A 24,664-nucleotide genomic window follows, 5' to 3' on the forward strand; every position below is an offset into this window, starting at 1 on the left:
ACTGTCTTCCAAAGTGGCTGCACTGTTTTACATTCCCACCTGCCACGTATGAGATTTCCAGTTGCTCCACATCCTCACCAGCACTTAGTATGGTCAGTCTCTTTAATCTTAGCTCTCCTAGTGGGTGTGAAGTGGTGTCTTCCCACTCATTTCCCCAATGGCCAAGGATGTTGAGCATCTTTCATGTGCTTATTTCTATGCCATCTGTATATGCTCTATGACAAAGTGTCCACTCAAATCCTTTGCTCCTTTTTAAGTTGAGCTGTTTTCTTATTATTGAGTCTTGAGAATTCCTTACATATGCAGGATACAATCCCTTTATCAGATGTGTGATTTTCAAAGATTTTTCTCCCAGTCTGTGGCTTGACTTTCATTCTCTTAACAGGGTTTTGCACAGACTCTTAGCTGCAGATCCAAACCACTCCCATTAATCCTCCCACCTGTCTTTGAAGGGCAGTGATAATCATCATCCTCTTTTTCCCAAGAAGCAAACAGGCTTAGAGAAGGGGAAGCCCCATGACCTGTCAATGGCAGAGTGAGGATCAAACCCATTTCTGCTTAACTCCAAGCCCCACAGACTTCACCCACTGCCTCTATCTCCCACTGGTGAGCAAGGGCTGCCATGAGCCTCATTCTCCTGGAAACTCCATGCGTCTCTAAGTTCACAGGACTCCCATTGTGCCGTGAGGCCAAAAGAGCAAGAATGAATCAGACAAGCCATCAGGGTTCTTTCACAACAAATTTATTTGCTGACCCTTCACGCTGAACCTTGATGAACATGCAACAGGAGGAATTTGGGGGCCCTACAGCTTCAGGGCCCACCTAGCTCCCAGGCATCACCAGATCAAGGCACTTTCCCAATAGCTGGGCAACACCTGGAACCCCAACAATCCCACACCACTCTGACACAGCTGCAGGCTGATGCCCTGAGCAGGCTCTGAGCACCCGTGTGCAAAGGGCAGCCCCAAGCTGGCCTGGTCTGGGCCCCAACCCCATCTGAGACTGGCCATGCCCAACCCACCTACCCCTCTCAGATGTCCTGGCGACCTAGGCTGAGATGAAGATGGCCAGGAGGGGCGCTCAGCTCCCATCCCCCTCGCACACCCTGAATCAAGTTCCCAGCCTGTCTAGCAGCAGCACAAGGTTTGGCACATAGTAGGCATGTGTTTGTTGAATGACTGAGTGAGCGGCAATGAAGGATGACAGCATGAGGGAGGTTTCATGGAGCTTCCCAGGTCCAACAGTGAGTTCTTGGAGCCCCTGGACAGAGCCAGATCTTGGAACACCTGCCCAGCCACCTGCATTTCTTTGGTTTAGGAACAACCTGAAGCCAAGGATCAGAACAAGCCTTCCCCACCCTCCATGCTCTCAAGTCTGGCTTAGACATGTCTCCTGAAGGCCTCGTTTGTGCCAGGTAACTTGTGGGGTTCTCCAGTCCACAAACACAAAAGATCTAAAACGCAAAGCCATTTTTACGCATGATGAACAACCACCAAGGCCTCCCCTCCTAACTGCATTGTGCTTCTGAGCTTAGAAAGCTGGTTCACGTCCAGCCTCACATCAGCCCTTGCATACAGAATGGGATGAGGAGCCACTATATAGATGGGGCTCGCAAGGCTCAGAGCAGGAGGCAACTTGCCCAGGGTTGCCCAGGAGAAGTTGGCAAGAAGAGACATGGAAATCACAGCAGCTACCTTACAGCAGACACTTAGTATAACGCCCGTCAAATGAATGAGCCTCAACATGGCTTGAAATTCTTTTGGAGTCAAGGTGTAATTTTAGAGAGGAAATAATAGAACCAAGAACATAACTGCCAGGGTTTCCGGCTGGAGCTGCTGCTGGGATTCTGTGAACTCCCCCCCCCAAAAGCTGTAACTCTATGGGGGACCTGGCAGAAAGAGAAAGGGACCCCCCATTCCTACAAATGCCCTTCACCCCCATATCTCATTTAACCCCCGCATCAGCCCTGGAGCGGGGGCTAATGGCTCCAATTTGTAGATGGTGAAGTAGAGGCCTGGAGAGGGGAGAACTGAGCCCAGGTCCTGGGTCTGGGTCCTCTCCTTGGTGCCCTGAATGCCCCCAGGGCTGCCCTCTAATCTGCCTTCTTGGTTTTTTTCTTCCTGGAGCCCTCACTCAGCTCCTCCTTGGACTTGGTGGGCAGGGCTGAGTGCGAGGGGCCGGGCCCACTGCCGCCCTGGGATCCACCGTGGTTGTCATGGTGATGGTCGCTCCCCCAGGCCGACCCAAACAGCACAGGGCAGACGTAGCCTTCCAGAACATCAAAAGGGGAACTGTGGGAGTGAGTGGCCATCAGGAACACCTGAGGTGGTGTGGCAGAGGGACAGGAGAGGCGACAGAGCCAGAGGGAGAATGAGGCAGAAGCAAAGTGGGGGGTTGGGGGGGAAAGAGGGAGAAGGTCAGCCAGGTGAGGGGCACAGGTAGCCCAGACCCAGCCTTCTGGCTGCATGCACCCCTAAGAAGGTGACCAAGTGTCCTGGGTTTTCTGGGGTGTGAGATTTTAGTGCTAAAAACCCAGTCACACCAGGACAGTTGGTCACCTTTTCCCCAGGAGTATCCCACACACACACCTGGGCTCAGAGAGGAGCTGTGTTTGGCTTAGGGTCGCTCACTCCCTTTCCCTATGTGATGGCCTGTGGTCCCTTCCCATGGAGCCAGCAGTGAAGTTCCTCAGCTCCACGGGGAGGGAAGCGTGCATGGCCCCAGAAGACATTTCCTGGGGAAGGGGTGACCCTAACTCAAGGCCTGAGGGTCAGACCAGCACCATTCCCGGTCCAGCCCGCTCTCCATGACCGAGGCACAAGGCCCTGATACTCCAAACAGACTCCGTACACTCCTTCCCCCATCTTGGCCTTTGCCCATGCTGGGCCCTCTGCCTGGAAGACCTTGTTCTGCTCACCGTCATCCCCACCTGCTGGACACTAATCTTCTCATACCCTTCTCCCATGCATGAACCTACTGACAAGCTCCCCACCCCTTGACCTTAGGGCTGTCCTTTCCCCAGACACTCAAGGCTATGAATCTAAGCTCCCTGTCCTCAGCCTGGGAGGTTTGAGTTGGCGTCAGGACAGGAAGGCTTACCTTACAGGATACCATGAATATGGTGAAGATGAAGATGAGGCTGGCTTTGGACACTGGGAGCCAGTGGGTCTGCTGGAGGGTAAAGAGGATGGCTCCGTACAGGCTGGCCTTGGTGGGGCTGGAGGGGGTAGCTGTGGTTACTGGGAGGTTCTGCATGGCTCAGGCCTCTGTACCACTGTCCCAGGCCCCCTTCTCTGCCCACCCCTGCTGGTCCCAGCACCCATCCCAGCTTCTCCAGAGTGCATGGTGGGAAGGTGCCCATGTGACATGGATGACGGGGTATCTCCCTGTACAGTAAAGAGCTATCTTGGCCCCAAAAGAGGTCTCTCTTTGCCCTGCTCCTGGAAGGTATCCATTAAGCCCTGGGAATGTCCTGCCTGATAGGAGTGTCTTTGTTTACCTGGGGATTTTGGGTCATACCAGATGGTAATGGTGTGATTTAGGGTGGGGTCTTGGGCCACACGATATCAGCTGAACCTCTGGAGGGACTGGAGACTGAGGTCAGCCATGCAGGCAGTCAGCTATATCTGTGTGACCAAGCCCCAGTAAAGCCCCTGAACACCAGGGCTCAGGGGAGCACTACTGGTTGGCAATCTTCAACGCATACAGTCACACATGGATGCTGGGAGAAACAGGTGCTGTCCACACAGTTCCACTGAGAGAGGACAGTTTGAAGCTTGCGCCTATTCTCTCCCTGGATGCTGCCCCACATGACTTTACCTTTGCCATTTTTAATCTGTAATAAACTATAATCCTAAGTATAATGGCTTGGCCAAGTTCTATGGGTCCTTCTAGCAAATTGTCAAACCTGAGGGTGGTCTTGGGGACTTCTGAACAGGGTACTCCCCCAGAAGGTGGGATTACAACACACAGTTCTTCTTAATTTTCCTTTTCTTCCTTGAAGAATAGGCTTCCGATATTTTGACTTGTTGCAGAAGACAGACCAGTGACTTCTGTTTCTGAGGTCTGTTGCTCACTGCATGTACTTAATGATGATAATTCGACCTGATATTTCCAAAGCACGCACCAGGAACCAGGGTCAGAGGGTTATGCGTGTGATGGAGCCTTCACACTCAGCTGATGAGGCAGAAATAGAATCTGAGAGGGGAAGCCACTTGCCCTCTTAGTAGCAAGGGACACAATGGTCTGAGCCCCCATTTCCCTGTCCATGAACTGAGTGTGGGAACAGAACTCTCATGGGGATAAAGTGATATAAAGTTATGTTTTACAACATATGAAATGGGAGATAGTTTTCATTGGCATATGGGTGAGCCTTTTAATGTTGTCATATTTTAATGGCAACAGCTTTATTGTAGATTGGGAGAAAATTTAACTAGCTTGAACCTTTAGGTCTTTTAAAAATGTATTACGCTAAATGCGCTGTGGGGTCCTGGGTTGAGTCCTGTATGTTGCCATCTGGCCCTGCCCAATGTTCCCCACTTAGCCCCAGCCACACTCCTCACCCACACTCTGTGTTCTACCTCCTGAATCCCTCACTTCCCACCAACAATCTGTACCCTGACCCTGCAGAACCAGGCAGAATCGTTGCTCTTTTCTGACTTGAGAGTTGGCAGAGGTGCTGGCCTCTGTCCAGAAGCTCCCTCTTTGCCAGAAAACTCTTATTCACTCTTCAAACCCCAAATCAAGTGTCTCATCACCCTGCAAGGTTGCCTGCCCCTGCCCCCTAGGTAGTGTTAGGGATCTACCTCCGGGGTCCCCCAGCCATGGTCTCTGGAAGCTTCTGGAAGGAGAATCAGAGGCTGAGACTTCCAAGTTACCAGGAGTATCCAACCCAGGGTCAGGCCCAGGGAATAGGGAGGATGGGATACTCACAAGGACATGTGCAGAATCTCGTTGGTCTCTGGCTTCCAGACCCCTCGGAGCAGCTGCTCAAAGTTGGACATGAAGGCGACACCAGAGCCTATGGGACAGGGTACTTCTAAACAAGCCTGCCACCTCCAGCTCCCTGTTCTTCTTGGCTGAATTCCCAAGGAAGCAGCTTCTTTGCTTCTGGAGTCTCCTCCAGAGGGATACTGAGCCTGGGGTGTATGATCATCAGTTGCAGGTGGGGGAACTGAGGCCCAGAGAGGGGATGGTCTTGCTGAGGGCCACACAGCACATTTGGAGCAAAACCAGCATGAAGTAACCGAGGTCATATCCCATCTGCAAGGTATGTCTTGGACAAATTTGGGTTGTCTGCCCTGATGCTCCCAATCCAGGACCCTGAGCTGTGCATGAGGCTTCCAGAGGGCTCCCCACCCCCAGCCTCTCTTCTCTCTGGGTTCTGAGCTTTCAACCTTTTTCAAGCCACTTGCCCTCTGGAAGGCATGTCATACCCCTGGGGAATTTGCTCTGTAGTACAGGCTTCCTGGAGAGAAAATGAGACCCACGTCAAGATTTCTGGTTAAATTTCTAGAAGAATCTTCCCATTTACCCCAAATGTATTGGCTAAAGAGGCTTGGACACCCACTCCAGGAGTGGTTGTGCTAACTGGGATGCCTGATATGCACCACTGGACCAGGGGTTTGCATCTTGGATGATTTTGCCCCCAAGGAGGCATTTGGCAATATCTGTAGACATTTTTGGTTGTCACAACTGGGGAGGGGGCTGCTACTGGCAACTAATGGGTTGAAGCTAGGGATGCTCCTCAACACCCTATAATGCACAGGACAGCCCCCACCAAAGAGCATGATCTAGCCCTAAATGTCAGTGGTACTGAGGATACTCTGACTCGATGGATGATGATTCTAGACCCAGGCATTTTGGGGGTACCCACTTTGGTGAGCAGGAAGCAGGAATTCAGTGCCCAGTGGTGTTTAGCACCTGCTCCAGCCTTCTTTCCCTGCCTTCCTTTTACTCCTTGGTCCACCACTGCCACTGTTACTGTTGAATTATCTATTTCTCCTTTAACTTCCCTCTATTTTTGCTTTATGTATTTTGGTGCTCTGTTTTTAGGTGCATATATGTTTATAATGGTTATATCTTCTTAGTGGAGTGACCCATTATAAACTGTCCCTCTATATTTTTAGTAATATTTTTTTGTCTCAAAGTCTATCTTGGTCTACCTCTTAAGCATAAATGGAGGAGGATAAAAAGGAGGGCTCCAAAGTTGTTAGGAACGTGGATGTTGAATTCAGAGGACTTGGAGTCAAACCGAGCTGTGCCCCCATAACCATGTGACCTTGGGCATGTCATTTCATTTCCCTCCTCTGTAAAAAGAGATGATGTTAGCCTTCTCCTAAAGGAGAGTCTTAAGGATCAAATGAGAAAAGATGCACAAAGGCCTCAACTCAAAACTTGCCCTGGGTCAGGGATCTTAACCTGGAGTCTATGAACCCAGACAGGAAACAGAATTACATCTTCATTTTCACATCCCTCGCTGAAATCCAGCCTTTCCTTCCATCATGAAGGGAGGCAGTTACCTCAGAAGGATTTGCAAGTCTGATTTTGTCACCAACAGAATTCATGGATGTTTTTCTTTTCACATTCCCATTGTTGCAGATGGTGGTTTCAAAATATCATTTGTGCTCAACACCACTTCAAAAGTCTGAGATTTATTAGAAGCCACTGTAAGGTCTGCTGTTTAATCACTAGTAAAGATGGATAAAGCTACTACAGCATATTTTTTAAAAAATTTATAACTACTTTAAAATAATAGGCTTCCTTTATTCTCCTATATATTTTACTTTCTGCATTTAAAAAACAGAAAATGGTCTGTAGGCTTTACTGGGCTGATAAAAGGGCTGTAGTCCACAAAGCTTAAGAACCTCTGTAGTTACAGGGGTATGATTTCCTCTCTAGGAGGCATTTGGCAATGTCTGGAGACATTTTAGGTTGTCACACTGGTAGGTGCTACAGGCATCTAGTGGGTGGATGCCAGGGACACTGCTCAACATCCTATGATGCACAGGATGGCCTCCACCACAGAGAATGGTCCAGCCCCAAATGTCAGTAGGGCCACAGTTGAGAAATCCTGCTCTAGAGACATCAGCTGTCATTGCTTCGTTGTCCTATTTACCTTTGATAGTTAAATTTCTGAGAATGAAATGAGAATCTTTTCATGAGAATGAAAGAAGGATCTTCTCATTTACCCTAAAGGTGTCTACTGATGAGGAGGCTGGACTCCTGCAGCCGTCCTGACATCCCTTAGCCCAGAGCAATGGCTGTGCCAGCTGGGGTGCCCGATATGTCCCACTGAGCAGGGGTTCTCAACTGGGGTGCTTTTCCATTTTTCTCATCATGGTCCTGTTTACCTTTGACCCAGCCAGTGGCGATCATGACGAACCACCCGTGGTGGTAGTGGTGATGCGCGTGATGGATGCCCACGGCGATCTTGCGGACTCTCACCACCTCCTTCATGGCCACGAAGATAAGTTTCACCGGCAGGAAGCAGACACACTTGTAAAAGAGGTCCAAGGGGCAGAAGAAAATCAAGTACCTTTGGGGAGAGAATGCCCAGCCTCAGGAGGAGACAGACCCTGTGGCCCCTCGGAGATGAGGCTGTGTCCAGACTCTCGCTCGCACTTGCTGGGCTTAGGACAGCTGGGCAGTGGAAAGTGGTGGGTCAGAACCACTGTGGAGGTTGTGCTGGTGGGTTCTAGTTCCTCCAAACTCCCGCCTCCCCAATCCCAGGTGGCAGGGTCACCCTGCCCACCTACTCTGCTCTCCCACATCCCGCCAGACCAGTGATGCTTACCAGACTGCTGAGGCCAGCAGGATGCTGGAGTTGTTGCTGAAGTAGTCGATCGGGGGCTCTCCGAGGAGCAGATCAGCCAGGATGTAACTCCCGAAGCAATGCAGCATGGCACACAGCCAGGATGCCATGGGGTGGCGCCGGGACAGCTCGACTGCTCCTGAGGGGCATGGGGCATCCCCCACCGTCACCAGGGCATCTGGGACATGCTTCACCCTTTATGCCCTCTGTTCAGCCCATCCTAAGTCAGCTGCCTTCAGAGAGTGCCCACCCAATGCCTTGCAGTTTGCCCATTTCAGAGGAAGAACCAAGGCTCAGAGAGGGTGCACACGTGTCTGAGGTCACACAGAGAGAAGGCAGAACCAGGCTGGGGCTCTTTCCTCCAAGCTCAGAGAGGTGGCAATAACAATAACACCAGCTCATATTTAGCAAGCATTCCCAGGTCTCAGACACTGGGTTTAGCATTTATAGGAAGGACATTAAATCTTCATTGATAACTGCAGCCAAGTGATCACTCTTATTATCCCCATGAGGACACTGAAGCTTGAAGAGAGAGGACAACATGCAGTTGGGAAAGTTTTGACGCAGCTACTCCTGCCTTGGGCTGATGCCAAGATCCCTATAAGCTTATACCTTGTACTTTTGGTCTCTCCTTATTTAAAAAATTTTTGTGTGCGTGGTAAAATATACATAAAATGTACCACTCTAACCATTTTAAATGTACAGTTCAGTGGCATTAAGCACATTCATGTTATTGTGCAATCATCCCCAACATCCATCTCCAGAGCTTTTCACCTTGCAAAACTGAAACTCTGTCCCCATTAAACACTAACTCAGACTTCCCTGGTGGTGCAGTGGTTAAGAATCCGCCTGCCAATGCAGGGGACACAGGTTCAAGCCCCGGTCTGGGAAGATTCCACATGCCATGGAGCAAATAAGCCCGTGTGCCACAACTACTGAAGGCCGTGCACCTAGAGCCGGTGCTCAGCAACAAGAGAAGCCACCGCAGTGAGAAGCCCGCGCACTGAAACAAAGAGTAGTCCCCGCTCGCTGCAACTAGAGGTAGCCCATGTGCAGCAACGAAGACTCAACGCAGCCAAAAAAACCACTAACTCTCCACTCCTCCCTCATTCCAGTCCCTGAGGCCTACCACTCTACTTTCTGTCTCTATGAACTTGACTACTTTATAGACCTCACGTAAGTGGAATCATACAGTATTTGTTGTTTTGTGACTGGATTCTTTCACTTAGCATAATGTCCTCAGAGTTCATCCATGTCATAAGATGTGTCAGAATTTTCTCCTTTTTAAGGCTGAATAATATTCCATTGGGTGGATCTACCACATTCTACATATCCATTCATCCATCAGTGGACATTTGGGTTGCTTACACCTTTTGGTTATTGAGAATAGTGCTGCTAAGAACATGAACGTACAAATATCTGTACGAGCTCCTGCTTTCAATTCTTTTGGGTATATTCCAGATGTGGAATTGCTAGATCAAATGTTAATTCCATTTTTAATTTTTTGAGAAACTTCCATACTGTTTTCCACAGCAACTGCCCCATTTTACATTCCCATCAGTAATGCACAAGTGTTCCAACCTTTCCACCTCCTCAGCAATACTTGTTGTTTTCTGTTTTTTAGGAATAGCTATGCTGATGGGTATGAGGTGATATCTCATTGTGGTTTTGATTTGCATTTCCCTAGTGATTAGTGATATTCAGTGCTTTTTCATGTGCTTATTGTTTATTCCTATATCTTCTTTGGAGAAATGTCTATTCAAGTCTTTTGTGTATTTTTTTAAAAATTGGGTTGTCCTTCTGTTGTTAAGTTGTGCTCTTATGGAGAATGTTCATTTGCTGAGTAAAGAGCTTTGATTGGCCCCAGATAGGAAGGCACAGAAGAAATTTGAAAGGTAGAGCTGAAGAGCTCCGGAGCCCTATCTTGCTGGGGGAGAGCCATCAGTGCAGAGGGAAGTCACCAGGTATTGGTACCAAAGGGGACAGTGCAGGGCATGCCCACATGTGAGGAACAGTGTAGAAAGAGCAATGAGCAAAGCTGGATAATGGAGTCCTTGAAGGCAGAATTATACTAACAGGGTGAGGAGGGAGAGAGGGCATCCCATGCTAGCAGCATGGAAGGAACAAAGACACAAGCAAAAATGGCCAAGCACAAATGCCACTTCCTCCAGGAAGGCTTCCTTGCTCTACTGAGCCAGTCACTCCCGACTCTGGGCTCCCACCACTCTGTGGACTCCACCCCATTTTTGGTCTTGGTACTTTATTCAATTTTTCACATAGAATTACAGAAAGTAGATTTGTTGTTGCTTAGGGCTGGAGGGGATGGGGGAGATGGGAGGGTAAAAGCTAGAGGATCCAGCTTGGAGGAGATAGTTGCACAATTCTGTGAATATACTAAAAACCAGTGAATGGGATGATTTACATGGGTGAATTGGGTGGTATATGAATTACATCTCCATAAAGCTGTTAAAAAATAAAAGGATAGGGGCTTCCCTGGTGGTGTAGTGGTTGAGAGTCCGCCTGCCGATACAGAGGACACAGGTTCGTGCCCCGGTCCGGGAAGATCCCACATGCCGCAGAGCGGCTAGGCCTGTGAGCCATGGCCGCTGAGCCTGCGCGTCCAGAGCCTGTGCTCCGCAACGGGAGAGGCCACAACAGTGAGAGGCCCGCGTACCGCAAAAAAAATAAAATAAATAAAATAAAAAATAAAAGGATAGCAAAGAAAAAATGTAACAGTTCACAGTTTCCGCAACTGAGGATAAACATTCATAAATGATACTAAATTGAGTCTTCTTATAAACCCAAGGCAAGAAAATGCAAAAGACTGGACTAACTTAGCAAATAGAAAAAGGGACCCCACACCTAAGGAAGATGGCTCAGTGCATTGGTTTCCAACTTCGCTGTACATCAGTTACCTGGGGACTTTACAAACACCTGATGCCTGCTTCCCATCCCAGAGGGTCTCGGTTTGTCAGTGTGGGATGTGGCTGGGCTTGTGGATTTTTTAATGCTCCTAGGTGATTCCTTTGTGCAACAAAGTTGAGCACCACAGAGATAGGGGAATGAACTGGCCCATGTCCTGACATCCTGCAGCCTTGATAACCCAAGACCTCCATGGTCGGAGAGGATGGGCTCCCAAGAGCAATGGTTTTCAAACTGTGCTCCTGGGAACCGTGAGGGTTTGCAGGGGCAAAGGAGAAACCAAGCAGGTATGTCCTGGGTCTTCCCCCCTGTTTCAACCAGAGCACAACTTTGTTTACTGCTTCACCTCAGAGTTCGGCATAAGATTTTGTTTGAAAAGGAGAATCTGGTATTCTATTCACACAGTCGTGCATGCAAATATTCATAGCAGCTTTATTTTTAAACAACCCAAATGGCTTCAATGGGTGAATGGATAAACAAACCTTGGTACATCTGTACCACGGAATACTACTCAGTAACGAAAAAGGAATAAACCAGGGATACACAAAACAACCCAGACAGATCTCAATGGTGTGACGCTCAGCAAAAACTGCCAATCTCAGAAGGTTACACACTGTATATGATTCCATTTAAATAACATTCTCCAAGTGACAAAACCATAGTGATGAGTGGCAGAGGGCAGATCAGTGGTTACCAGGGGTTAGGGTTCAAAGGAAGATCTAACTATAGAGGGGCATCACAGGGGAGTTTCTTTGGAGTGTCAGAACCATTCTGTATCCTGATCGTGGTGGTGGTTACTCCAATCTACACGTGATAAAATTTCAAAGGACTATATTTTTTAAAGTGCATGTAAAAACAGCTGAATAAAGTCTGTAGTTGGTGTTAATGGTATTATTCTGATGCCAATTTCCATGTTTAAATAATGAGTTACCATTAGGTAAGATGTTGTCATTGGGGGAAGCTGGGTGAAGGGGACTTGGAAACTCTTTTCTCCATTTTTGCAACTTCTGGGAATCCCCTGGTGGTCCAGTGGTTAGGATTTGGCACTTTCACTGCCAGGGGTTCAATCCCTGGTTGGGGAATTAAGATCCTGCAAGCTGTGGCATGGCCACAGGAAAAAAAAAAAAAGAACCCATTTTTGCAATTTCTTATGAGTCTTAAACTCTTTCAAGATAAACTGTATTTTAAGATCCCAAATTATAATGAAGGCAGGGGGTCTAGTTCTTTAAAAACACGTTTACAAAAACCACTAGAGGTACAGGATTAATATCTATTAGTCAAATACACTTTATACTACACACTTAAGTTTTTTGAATCTTTTTTTAAACATCTTTATTAGAGTATAATTGCTTTACAATGGTGTGTCAGTTTCTGCTTTATAACAAAGTGAATCAGTTATACATATACATATGGCCCGATATCTCTTCCCTCTTGGATCTCCCTCCCTCCCACCCTCCCTATCCCACCCCTCTAGGTGGTCACAAAGCACCGAGCTGATCTCCCTGTGCTATGCGGCTGCTTCCCACTAGCTATCTATTTTACGTTTGGTAGTGTATATGTGTCATGCCACTCTCTCACTTTGTCCCAGCTTACCCTTCCCCCTCCCTGTATCCTCAAGTCCATTCTCTAGTAGATCTGCATCTTAAGACAATAGTAGCATAAAGATAGAACCTAACTATCTCAAAAGATTCAAAAGGAAGAAATGGACAAATTCTTTTGAATCTTTTGATAGTAAGGTTCTATCTTTATGCTACTACTGTCCTAATCTTCTACAGCCACACCCCTGAGTTGGAACCTGGGTGTCTCCTGGTGTGACGACTTATTTCATCATCTTGATTCCTTCCCTCCCCCACTAGCTTCATTTTCCAGAGAATGAATTTAGGATTAAGTCATAAGACACAGCTACTTAGCTCTCACAGCCAGAGCTGGTACCAACGACTCTATTTTTTATTTTTTAAGTTTTAGTTTAAATTTTATTTTATTGAAATATAGTTGATTTACCATATTGTGCCAATTTCTGCTATACAGCAAAGTGATTCAGTTCTACATATATAAACATTATTTTTTATATTCTTTCCCATTATGGTTTATCACAGGATATTGAATATACTTCCCTGTGCTATATATGCTATACAGTAGGGCCTTGCTGTTTATCATCCTATATATAACAGTTTGTGTCTGTTAATCCCAAACTCCCACTCCTTCCCTTCCCCCACCCCCCACCCCCACCCCGCCAACCACAAGTCTGTTCTCTATGTCTGTCTTTTTCTGTTTTGTAGATAAGTTCATTTGTGTCATATTTTAGATTCTACATATAAGTGATATCATATGGTATTTGTCTTTCTCATTCTGACTTACTTCACTTAGTATGATAATCTCTAGGTCTATCCATGTTGCTGAAAATGGCATTATTTCATTCTTTTTTATGGCCAAGTAGTATTCCCCAGTGCCTCTCTTTAATAAACAATTTACTTAATCCAATGAAAACTCTACTCAGTGTGGATGTGAGATGACAAGCTTACAATATGTAATCTATTAGTCAAAAGGCTAATCAAAACAAATAATTAGTTCAGGTTTTGGGAGTTTGGGGGGAAAGTTTCTCTTTGTTTCTAGAGATTGGATGCCTTTTGTCTCTAAACTGTCAAATCTGAATGCTTGGCCTCTGTATGCTGTGTACTAAGTGTGAAGCTATTGACATAAATACCTGTATATACTATTGATACACTCAACAAGTTGACTTGATCTTAATCCTTCAGCGAGTACAGGGACCTTATCAGTCTTATCTGCTGCTGAACCACCCACTTCCCCTGACCCCCGTGTGCTTGGCACTGTGCCTGATACATGGTAATTACTCAATAAATAATCGTTAGTGAAAGAACTGTCCACATGGAGGTTACATTCTAGCAAATGTGGACTGAACACTCCTAGACACTGAGGTTGTGTTGGGCACTTTTGGTTACATTATAACAACAACTTCCCCTGCTCCCTTTATTTATTGAGTTACTTCTTTTTTTTTTAAATTGAGCTACTATTGTGTCCCAGGCAACTACATACCTTCACACCATCCTCAAGCCTTCAGCGTCAGAGCCCAGGCTTTCAACCACAGGTAATGTAGGGATCAATATCCCTGCCTATAGTGAGTTATAGGAGGGACCCCCACACACAATTCATCAGAACCTCATTTGGAATAGGGTCTTTGCAGATGCAAATAAGGTAAGGATCTCGAGATGAGATCATCCTGGAGCATCTGGGTATGTCCTGAATCCAATGAGAGTGTTCTTATAAAAGACAAAAAAAGGAGACACAGACACAAAGAAGAAGGTGTTGTAAGTTGAACTCACAAGAAGATATGTTTAAGTCCTAACCCTTGGTATCTGTGAATGTGACCTTATTTGAAAATAGGATCTTTGCAGATGTAATTAAGTTAAGATGAGGTCATTAGGTGGGTCTTAATCCAATGTCTGGTGTTCCTTATAAGAGGAGACAGATCACAGGGAAGAAGGCCATATAAACAAAGAGGTAGAGACTGTAGTGATGTATCTACAAGCCATGGAACCCCAAGGATGCTAGCCACCTCCAGAAGCTAGGAAGAGGCATAGAAAGATTCCTTCCTAGAACCATCAGAGAGAACATGGTCCTGCTGACACCTTGATTTTGGATTTCTAGCTTCCAGAACTGTGAGACAATACATTTCTGTTTTAAGCCACCCAGTTTGTGGTACTTCATTATGGCAGCCAAAGGAAATTCATACAGATGGCCATATGAAGACAGAAGCAAAGACTGGAGTAATGTATGTATAAGCCAAGGAATGCCAAGGATTGCTGGAAGACACCAGAAACCAGGAAAGAGGCATGGAAGCCTCCTCCCCTAGAGCCTCCAGAAGGAACCAGATACCTTGACTTTGAGCTCTGGCCTTCAGAACTGTGGAGAATAAATTTCTGTTGTTCTAAGCCCTCTAGTTTGTGGTCATTTGTTATGGCAGCCCTAGGAAATTAACATAGCATCTGACAGATGAGGCAACAGAGTCTCCCCAAGGTCAATGGCTTACCCAAGATCACCCAGGCATTCAGTGAGTATGTTTGAGCTCTGACCATGTGCTGGGCTCTTGCTAGGCACTGGGGATGCAGCCATAAGCAAGAGCTGGTTCAGGCATTACCTTTGTGGGGCCCATAGTGTGGTAGAGAGGCAACGTGGTTAAATAATCCCACAAATGAAGGTTAAACCTCATAAGGGAGAGACACATGATGCTTTGAAGGGTTTAATTGGGGAACTGTCCTAGCTGAGGAGGTCAGACTTCATTTAGGAAGTGGCATTTAAGCTGAGATCTGAACAATGAGCAGGGATTTCTTAGAGGATGGGGGTGGAGGGGTGAAGATGATCCAGGCAAAGGGAGAGCATGGGAGAAGGTGGAAGGGGGAGGAGAGAGGAAACCTAAGAGCTGAGGGGCACTCAATGCCAGATACACTGGTCAGGTCGGCATGGGCTGGATATCCAGCAAAGCAAGTGACCAAGCCAGGGCCATACAGACCCCACACCTTTCAACATGGCATCCAAGCCTCTTTCCTGGGTTTGATGTCCAATGTTCTAAGCCCGTGTTGGGGAAAGAAACATGAAGTCCATTGTACTCCATAGAGGGAGCTGCCTTCTTCTCAAATCAGTCAACCTCACAGAGAAGTGGGGAGGGGACTATCTGCCCCTCCTCCAGAGGGAAAAAGCCCAGGTTTCCCTTGTACACACACAGTTGGGAGGGTCAATAGGCATAACCAGCTTGGAGGCAATTTGACAATACTGAGGAAGCCAGAAGCTGTGAGTCGCCTGTGCCCCAGCAATTCTTCTTCTCACTATTTGCTCAAAAGAAACTAGTGCATGTGGGCAAAGAGACATGGGGAGGGGGATTTCACTGCCATACTGTTACAACAGGAGGAAAGTGGAGCCTACTGTTTCTTAGTGAGGGAGTGAAGTCACACAAAATGGAACATCGCAGAGGAGATATTTAAAAAGGAATTAGATCCAGGGCTTCCCTGGTGGCACAGTGGTTGAGAGTCCGCCTGCTGACGCAGGGGACACGGGTTCATGCCCCGGTCTGGGAAGATCCCACATGCCGTGGAGCAGCTGGGCCTGTGAGCCATGGCCGCTGAGCCTGTGCGTCCGGAGCCTGTGCTCCGCAACGGGGGAGGCCACAACGGTGAGAGGCCCGCGTACCACCAAAAAAAAAAAAAAAAAAAAAAAAAGAATTAGATCCAGATTCGGGCTCCTCACCCTCAGCACTGCTGATGTATGGGGCAGAATCATTCTCTGCTGCAGTGGGGGCCATCCTGTGCACTGCAGCATGTCAAGCAGCATCTCTGGCCTCCACTCATTGGAGGCTAGTAGCCCACCCCCACCCTGGTTGTGACAACCAAAAATGTCTCCAGATATTACCAAGTATCCCCTGAGGCCATATTCCCTTCTGGCTGAGAACCCCTGCTCTAGATGTATCAACATGGATAAATCCCATAACGTTATTGCTGAGGGAAAAGTTAGATTGCAAAATGATATGTTTATGTATATTTTATGTATATATGTAAAACAACACAAAATGCTCCATGCAGTTCATAGATACATAAACAGTGGTAAAGGTATACATACAAGCATGGGAAGAATATAGGCTGCCTTTAGGGCAGTGGTCACATCTAGAGAGGGAGGGAGAGGAATGGATGGGGTTGGCTCTGCCTGCCACTATTTCTTTAAAAAATAAAAAACAAAAAAACCCAGATCTGAAGCAAATCTACATTCACATCTGGTAAATCTGTGTAGAGAGTATGGAGGTATCAGTGGGGATAGTTATTCTGTATGTTTGAAATATTTAACCACCATAACTGCAAAAAAACAAGGGTCCCCTTAAAGCTGATAAGCAAAAAGGACTTGGGGTGTTCTCCCACCTCATCACACTAGGCTCCACAGTCTGTACCAAGCCCCCTCGTGGGCCCCTCACTGCCTGCCCCCTCTCTGATGGCTGTGGATGGGGGTCCAGGAACAGGAGGTCTCATAGTCTAGGGTAGGCAGCATGGTACCATGCTGCTCTATGCACAAGAACCCACCACTAGGTTCTGGAGGACTCATGCTCATGTTCACAGCAGCACTAGTCACAACTGCCAAAAGGTGGAAATAACTCAAATGTCCATCAACAAATGAATGGATAAACTCAATGTGGTCCACCCACACAATGGAATACAAGTCAGCCTTAAAGAGGAATGAAGTTCTGATACATGCTACAACATGATGAACCTCAAAAACATGCTAAGTGAAAGAAGCCAAAGACAAAAGGCCATATAACGTATGATCACATTGTTATGAAGTGTCCAGGACAGGCAAATCCATACAGACAGAAAGCAGATTAGTGGTTGCCAGGGACTGGGGGAGGGGGAAATGGGGAGTGACTAATAGGGAGAGGGCTTCCTTTTGAAGTGATAAAAATGTTCTTGAGCTTATACATTACACATAGGTGGGATCATAAGACACGGCCGTTGGCATCTAGCTTCTTTCACTGAGCACAATATTTTCAAGGGTAATATTCATTTTCACTGCTGTATAGTATTCCATCATAGGAACAGATTACAAGTTATTTATCCACTTTCTTGCATATACATTTTATAATCAGGAAACATGTCTCATAAAAGTTGTTTCAGAGTAAGTCAGCAACACTCTTCCCTTTCTCTTAACCACCCCCATTGACTAACCACGTGTTCTTGGACAAATCATTTTTTTCTTTCTCCAGCTCTTTCCTTCTGTCAGGTGGGAACCCTAATCCCTTCTTTGCCCAACTCCTAGTAGAGGTTGGAATCAAATTTTCCCTCCTCAATCTCACCCTGGAGTCACAAGCCCAAAGCGCATCTTCTCCCCGCCCTCGAGGTTATCCTGAATCTCAACATTTACCAAGTTCCTCCATTATGATGCCGAAGGCTCTCTTCTCTCCTCTGGGGCATCTATTTAAAACGCCGCCAGCTGAGAGTTAATCCTTTCGAGCAGCTGGTGGGTCCTACAGGGGCTGGGTCAGGTGAGGCACCCATGTTTTGCAGAAATGGATACCTCTGCAACTAAAAATAACCCCCAGGGGTTGAATTCTTTCCAGGGTCTTTCTTGTGCCCTCTGGGACCATAAGGCCAGGGAGGGTGGGGGTGGGGATGGGAGCCTGGGTTTTGCGGGAACAAAGTAGGCTCCTCACTATGGGTGAGGCCGGGTAGAAAAGTCACACACTTGGGTTTTGGCTCTGCTGCTCACTCTGGCATGGCTTTGCACAAATAACCGCCCCCGCCCGCTCTCCCCCCAAGCCTGTTTCCTCTGTTGTCAAAAGGAGAATGAAAGCTCTCCCTCCACCAAGTTATATTGATGATTCAATGCTCTGTGTATTATCATCATTATGCATTTTTTTTTAATTGAAGGGAATTCCCTGGTGGTCCAGTGGTTAGGACTCCATGTTTTCACTGCCAAGGACCTGGGTTCGATCCCTGGTTGGGGAACTAAGATCCCACAAGCTGCATGGTGTGGCCAAATAAATAAATCAAATAAAAAATTGAAGTTTAATTGATTTACAATATTGTGTTAATTTCAGGTGTACAGCAAAGTGATTCAGTTATACGTGTGTGTGTACACTTTTTCAGATTCTTTTCCATTATAGGTTATTACAGGATATTGAATATAGTTCCCTGTGCTATACAGTAAACCCTTGTTGTTTATTTTATATACAGTAGTGTGTATCTGTTACTCCCATACCCTTACTTTATCCCTGCCCCCCTTCTCCTTGGGCAACCACAATTTTGTTTTCTATGTCTGTGAGCTTCTTTTCATTATCAATACCCTCCCAGCGATCCTAGAAGGACAGGATGAGTCTCCCCATTGCTACAGATGAGAAGACTGAGGCTGGTGGGGATGTCCTGTCCCAAGGATCCACAGCAAGGCAGTGGTCAAGAAACTGCCCCCTGGCTCTTTCCCTTTGCCATGCTTCTTTTTGGTTTCTCTTGCTGAGTACTTGGGGCAGCACCAAGAAGCAGCAGAATGTGGGTTTCAATTCCAGGTTTGCCACCAAAGCACTCCCCTCTCACTGGGGAGTTTGGTTGCTCACTCCCCTATCTGGGCCTCAGTTTAGTCATGTGTAGAATGAGGATGCTATCTAGAGTGACCAACTGTCCTGGTTTGCTTGGGGCTGAGGGGTTTCTGGGACTTTGGGTGCTTGTCTTGGGCGAACGTGGGCGAGTTGGTCACCCAGCGCTATCATTCATTTCAGAGGGCATCTGTGAAGATGAAAAGAAATTGCTTAGTGCTTAACAATTATATGAGAGTTATTTCTGGAACTGAACTGAAATGGAAAGTACCTGTGGGTGGAAATTTTAGTGGATGGACTTATAAAACTCAGGTCTGCCTAAGGAGGAAGGAAGAAACCCCTATCAGGACCCTCGTTCTGACCTGTGATGGGCTCCACAACGTTCCCTCTCTGGGGGTCGGTGTCCTGTCTGTGGATGGCCAGGAAGTGCTAGAAGGTTCCCCAGGGTACTTTTAGTACTGCTGCCATTCTGCGCTATTTAGTGTGAGGTCCAAACATAGGAACTGTGTTCACAGAGTTTCTCTAAGACAAGTCACCCTCTCCCAAGCCTCTGTGCTCAGCTCTCTTCCTCAGTTTCCCCCACTGTAAAACGGAATAGTAGCCCCTCCTCAAAAGACTGGAGGGTGAGCAGTCCCCAACCCTCAAAAAGCTTATAGTTCAAACCAGAGATCAAGGAACAGTTAGTTCTCTTTGGCTCCCACAGTAGTTTTTAAATGTTCAAACTGCAACCAACATGTCTTTCAATAGGTGAATAATTAAACTGTGGAACATCCGTATCGCACAGTATTATTCAGCACTAAAAAGAAAAGAGCTACCAAGCCACGAAAAGACATAGGGGAGCTTTAAATGTATCTTGCTAAGTGAAAGAAGCCAGTCTGAAAAGGCTACATACTGTATGATTCCAACTCTATGACATTCTGGAAAAGGCAGAACTATGGAGACAGTGAAAAGATCAGAGGTTGTCAGGGGTTTGGGGAGGGAAAAGGGGGGGCGGCATGAATAGGTAGAGCTTGAGGGTAGTGAAACTATTCTGCATGATACTACAATGATGGATACATGTCATTATATGCTTGTTAAAATCCATAAAACGTACAACACAAAGGAACCCTTATGTCAACTGCAGAGTTTAGTTGATAATGATGTTGATAATACCTGATAATAATGGTAATATGACAATAATGGTATTGACAATAATGTTTGTTCATGGACTATAGCAAATGTTTCCACTGGTGCAGAATGTTGATGGTGGTGGAGGCTGTGTGGGAGGTTGGTGTGGGTGGGTAGTCAAAGTATATGGAAACTACTTTCAGTTTAACTTTGCTGTGGATCTAAACTGCTCTAAAAAACTGTCTATTAATTTAAAAAAAGAAAAAACATGTTCAAATAGCTAACATATAAACATAGGGAGCTACAAATCACATTTCTAGCTTCCCTTGAAAAATTAGTTCTTCTGGTTCTAGCCCCAGTCAGGGAGAGATGCACATGGCTGGATCTCACCTGGGGACGGTCCTCACCTGGCTGTCTTATTGTTTTCCATATATGACCTGCCTGGCCCTTGGAAGCATTAGGGTTTGAGACTCAGTCTAGATCAATGAGTGGGGGTAAGTGTGTCCCCCCGCAGGGACACCAGCAATGTCTGGGGACATTTTTTTTCACTTTTTTCTTTTTTTTATGGCCTCACCACATGGCTTGTGGGACCTTAGTTCCCCTACCAGGGATTGAACCCGGGCCCTCAGCAGTAAGAGCGTGGAGTCCCAACCGCTGGACGGTCAGGGAATTCCCTGGGGACATTTTTGTTTGTCACAGCCGGGGTGTGCTCATGGCATCTAGTGGGTTGAGGCCAGGGATGCTGCAAAACATCCTGAAATTCACAGGACGGCTCCTGCCACAGAGAATGATCTGTCTCTGTCATTAGTGTTGAGGTTGGGAAACACTGGTGCAGAGCCAGTTCTCATCTGGGGAACTTTAAAAAATACTGATGATGGTACCACCCCCTGCGATTCTGATTCTAATGATAAAGGGGTGTTTCCTGGACAACAAGAGTCTTAAAAGCTCCCCAGTGACTCTGTGTAGCCATACTTGAGAACCACTGGTCTGGAAGGTTCTTTGCATGGGTCAGGGCTTAAGGTAGCCAGGATTGTCATTTAATCATTCATTCACTCATTCCTTCAATCATGCTGCCAGCATCCACGACTTCTTTCTTTCTTCTTGCATAGAGCTAAGGGTCCTAGAGGTGAGCCAGACCTGGCCCTCCCTGCCCTATTAAGGAGCTCCAGCCTCTTTTAGCCCATCATTTCTCAAATGTTAGTATGTTTACAGGGATCTTGTTCAAATGCAGAGTCTGTTTTAGCAGGTCTTGGTGGGGAGCCTGGCATTCTGCATTTCTTAACCAGGGGCCACAGATGCTGTTCACCTGAGGACCACACTTTGTGCTTCATCCTCATTCAGGATTCTCACAAAAGCCTGACCCAGAAAATGCCTGCATCCTGGAAAACACATTGCCCCATGCCTTACAAATAATTCTACTACCTCTCACAGGTGCCTTAGATCTGACTACTGACAAAGTTCTCAATAGATCTTCACAATAGCCAGGAAAGGGAGTCCAGGATTATTTTACCAATGAGCCCATTTCACAGATGAGCAAACTGAAGCTCATGTAAGCAAAGCAACCAGCCTGGTGTTTACTCACTGTGAGAAGCAGAACTGACTCCCAATTTGAAGATTATTCCTTAAAGCCAGCTTGGCTCTCAGGTTCACAAAATTCTTTTTTTTTTTTTTAAATTGCGGTACGCGGGCCTCTCACTGTTGTGGCCTCTCCCGTTGCGGAGCACAGGCTCCGGACGCGCAGGCTCAGCGGCCATGGCTCACGGGCCCAGCTGCTCCGCGGCATGTGGGATCTTCCCAGACCGGGGCATGAACCCGTGTCCCCTGCATTGGCAGGCGGACTCTCAACCACTGCACCACCAGGGAAGCCCCACAAAATTCTTAATTTCTGTACAAGGGGTCACACATATTCTGTAACTGGTCCTGCATTCAGCACACGGATTCTGAGAAGAAACTTTTAGAGAGGCTTAGCAGGAATACCAAACTGGGGGACTAACAGCTAAGTCCAATGCCTCCCTTTTCTAAGGGTAGGCAAGTACCCCAGAGCAATTGCAGTGATTCTTGGGATCAAGCAGACCGGGGTTCGAATCCCAAGGCTGTCATCTACCAGCCATGGGACCACAAGCTCATTGTGTTTGTAAATTAGCTTAGCCTCTATTTCCTATTTCCCCAGTTATGAAAGGAGGGAGTTGAATGTTGATCAGAGCAGGGGGTTCTCAACCTTGACAGCATATACCATCCTTGGGGGAGGGGAGCTTGAAACATGAGCATGCCAGGGCCCTATCCCAGATATTCTGATTCTATTGGTCTGGAGTGGAGATGAGATGGGGGTTTAAGAACCCCCAGGAGCCTCTAATGTGCTGCTGGGGTTCAGAACCACTGAACCCTTTCAGCCTTCAGGAACCTTCAGGCTGCAGTCCTTCAAGTTCAGGTGATTTACTCTGTGACTCCAGCAGAAATATCCCAAGCCCTCTGCATGCTCCCAGCCAGCCCAGAGACCTCTTTCCTTCCGAGACTTGTGTCCTACATCCCTACTGGGCTGCTGCCCTTCACAATTTTCGATTTCCCAATGTGTGCTAGGTTCTGTACTTGCCCAGGGGACTGGCCTGAGCCACCAGGAATTCATCTGCAGACAGGAGATACAGCCCCATGTTCAGGCTAAGATAATACAAAGCTTATTTTGCTTTGCAAAGTAACTGCTTTTCAGAAGAACGTTTAAAGAAATAGACTCTGGCATGTGGATGAGCTAAAATAAAATGGAACAAAAACACTTGCCAGGGAGAGTATGATCTTATTTGCATAAGACTGTGCATTTACATCCGTAACTACAGTGGTATAAATGCAGAGAAGTGAGGTCTGGAATGGTGGCCACCATGTCAACTGTAACTATCCCCTTTTTCCTTTGGGATTTTCAGTTTGTTTGTTTTTCTTTCTTTTTTTTTAAACATACACAAGCACCTATTTTTATCATCTTTAAAAAAGCTACTTCCAGAGAATATAGTGATAATTTACATCTAAGTGGGAGAAAAGATCACAAAGTTTCAGGTGATTGGTCATTTTTCTAAAGCTAAATTCTACTGTCCATTTAGTTTGCTGGTGTGCTGGAATTATTAAAATACTAGGAGATGAACAAGAAACACTCCCTGAACCTTGTATAAAAATAGAATGCATTCTAAGGAAGCCATTTACCATCATTTAAAAAATGGTTCAAAAAAAAACCAATCCAAGAAGCGGGTTTTCCCCCCAGCGATTCTCCATGAGGGTCTGGAGCTGGTGCGAGGAGGCTGACCCCAAATCATCCTGCCCTAAGGCCGGTACTGCTCAGTAAGTGAAAAGGATCCGGGCCAGACCTGGAAGAATTCCCTCTGGGCTCCGAGATCCAGCAGAGCCTTGTCCCAGGGAAAGGGAGAGGAGGTTGCCCCAGGGCCACAGCGGGGAAGGGGCACCGGTGTCACTTTCTCTGAACCTGATCACAGCTCCCAGCACTGCCGGCCCTTATATAGACACTCAGCTGCCGTTCTGGCTCCCCGCTCCAAGGGCAAGGAGGGAGGTCACGGCTGCGGGCAGCCAGGACGTCTGGCCGAGCCAGCAGAGCCGACCCGCCCGCGCCCTCACCACGACCTACGCCCCTCGCCCAAGTTCCTGCGACCGTACCCTGCTCGGACCACTGACCTTCTCTCCCTGCATCCTCCCCAGCAGCTGTTCCCTCTCCTCTGAGCAATCACGTTCCTTTCCTTTCCTCCAGCCTGCATCTGCTTCCCCTCCCCCAGCGCCACGATCTCAGGAGCTTCTCTCCCTGCCCTCTCTCGTCTCTCCCCTCTGTCCGGCCCCGTATGGGAGAACCCCATGACCCCAGCACCTGCCTCCTTCCCGAAACCGGTCCCTGGGACTGTTCCCCCACGATTCAGGCCTTTCCCCTTCTCCAGACCCCTGGGTTACCGCCGTCCCCCGCCCCGCAATGCCAGTCCTCTCCAGCCTCCGGCCCTGGCTCACCTGGCTCATACTTGAGGTAGAGAATGGAGACGATGAAGTAGCTAAGGTCGAAGACAGGAAAGAGGGGCACCCGCGAGAAGCTGAGCGCAAGCTCGCCCAGGCTCAGCGCCGAGAGCAGCTCCATCGCGTCCGCCGGGTCCCACCCCAGCCCCCGGCCCGGTGAGTCCAGTCGCCTGCAACTGCGCCCCCCCACCCTGGACCCGCCCCTGCCCGCCAGGCGCCGCCCCCAACCCTGCCCTCGCGGGAGAGGAGGGGCGACCGCTGGCTGGCCTTGAGGCGGGTGGTGGGACCCTCCAGTCCCATGGAGGCCGGTCGGTCCAATGTCCCACACTCTGTCCCTCGGGCCATCATGACCCCATTCAGCCCAGCCAGGCGGGGTGCGGGGTCCCCGTGGAGTGTGAGTTGGACAGGGGATCTGTCCTTGGAGGGGGGCGGGGGCCGTTCCTCACGGAGCCCACACAGGCGGGACGGACCATTCAGGACCGCGTTCCTGTAGGGCTGATCAGGACCAACGTCCTCTGTGGAGCCCTTGGATCCGGACCTCCATCCCCCGTGGGACCAGATCAGTTGTGAACCCCATACTCCCGTGCCCCATAGGGTCCATTCGGTCAGGACCCCCGTCCTCTATCGAGCTGTCATGATCCCAGGCCTCTGTAAATCATGACTTCTGTGCCGCGCAAGGAATCCCGTCCTCCGAGGGAACCGCTCAGTCGGGACCCCCGCCCCGGGTAGTGTCTGCCTAGTGGGGATCC

At 47.8% G+C, this 24,664-nt stretch overlaps 1 protein-coding gene across 1 annotated transcript; it reads right to left on the bottom strand.

Moving 5' to 3' along the window:
- Positions 1-735: 735 nt before the first annotated feature.
- TMEM38A (transmembrane protein 38A) lies at positions 736-24,076 on the bottom strand. Its single transcript, XM_082621852.1, has 6 exons — positions 23,913-24,076; positions 7,796-7,952; positions 7,353-7,537; positions 4,933-5,020; positions 3,100-3,217; positions 736-2,320 (listed from the first exon to the last, which is right to left on the bottom strand). Exons 1-6 carry the CDS (start codon positions 24,034-24,036, stop codon positions 2,093-2,095), a joined length of 900 nt encoding a protein of 299 aa, XP_082477978.1. The 5' UTR covers positions 24,037-24,076; the 3' UTR covers positions 736-2,092.
- Positions 24,077-24,664: the final 588 nt, after the last annotated feature.

The sequence above is a fragment of the Mesoplodon mirus genome, assembly GCF_964341445.2.
Source record: "Mesoplodon mirus genome assembly, chromosome: 5".
NCBI classification, from domain to species: Eukaryota; Metazoa; Chordata; class Mammalia; order Artiodactyla; family Ziphiidae; genus Mesoplodon; species Mesoplodon mirus.

Coding starts and splice junctions, on each gene's coding strand:
- TMEM38A (XM_082621852.1), bottom strand. CDS start 24,036: ATGGAGCTGCTCTCGGCGCTGAGCCTGGGCGAGCTTGCGCTCAGCTTC. Junction 7,538..7,795: donor CTGCTGGCCTCAGCAGTCTG/GTAAGCATCACT, acceptor CTCTCCCCAAAG/GTACTTGATTTTCTTCTGCC. Junction 2,321..3,099: donor TATTCATGGTATCCTGTAAG/GTAAGCCTTCCT, acceptor ACACCACCTCAG/GTGTTCCTGATGGCCACTCA.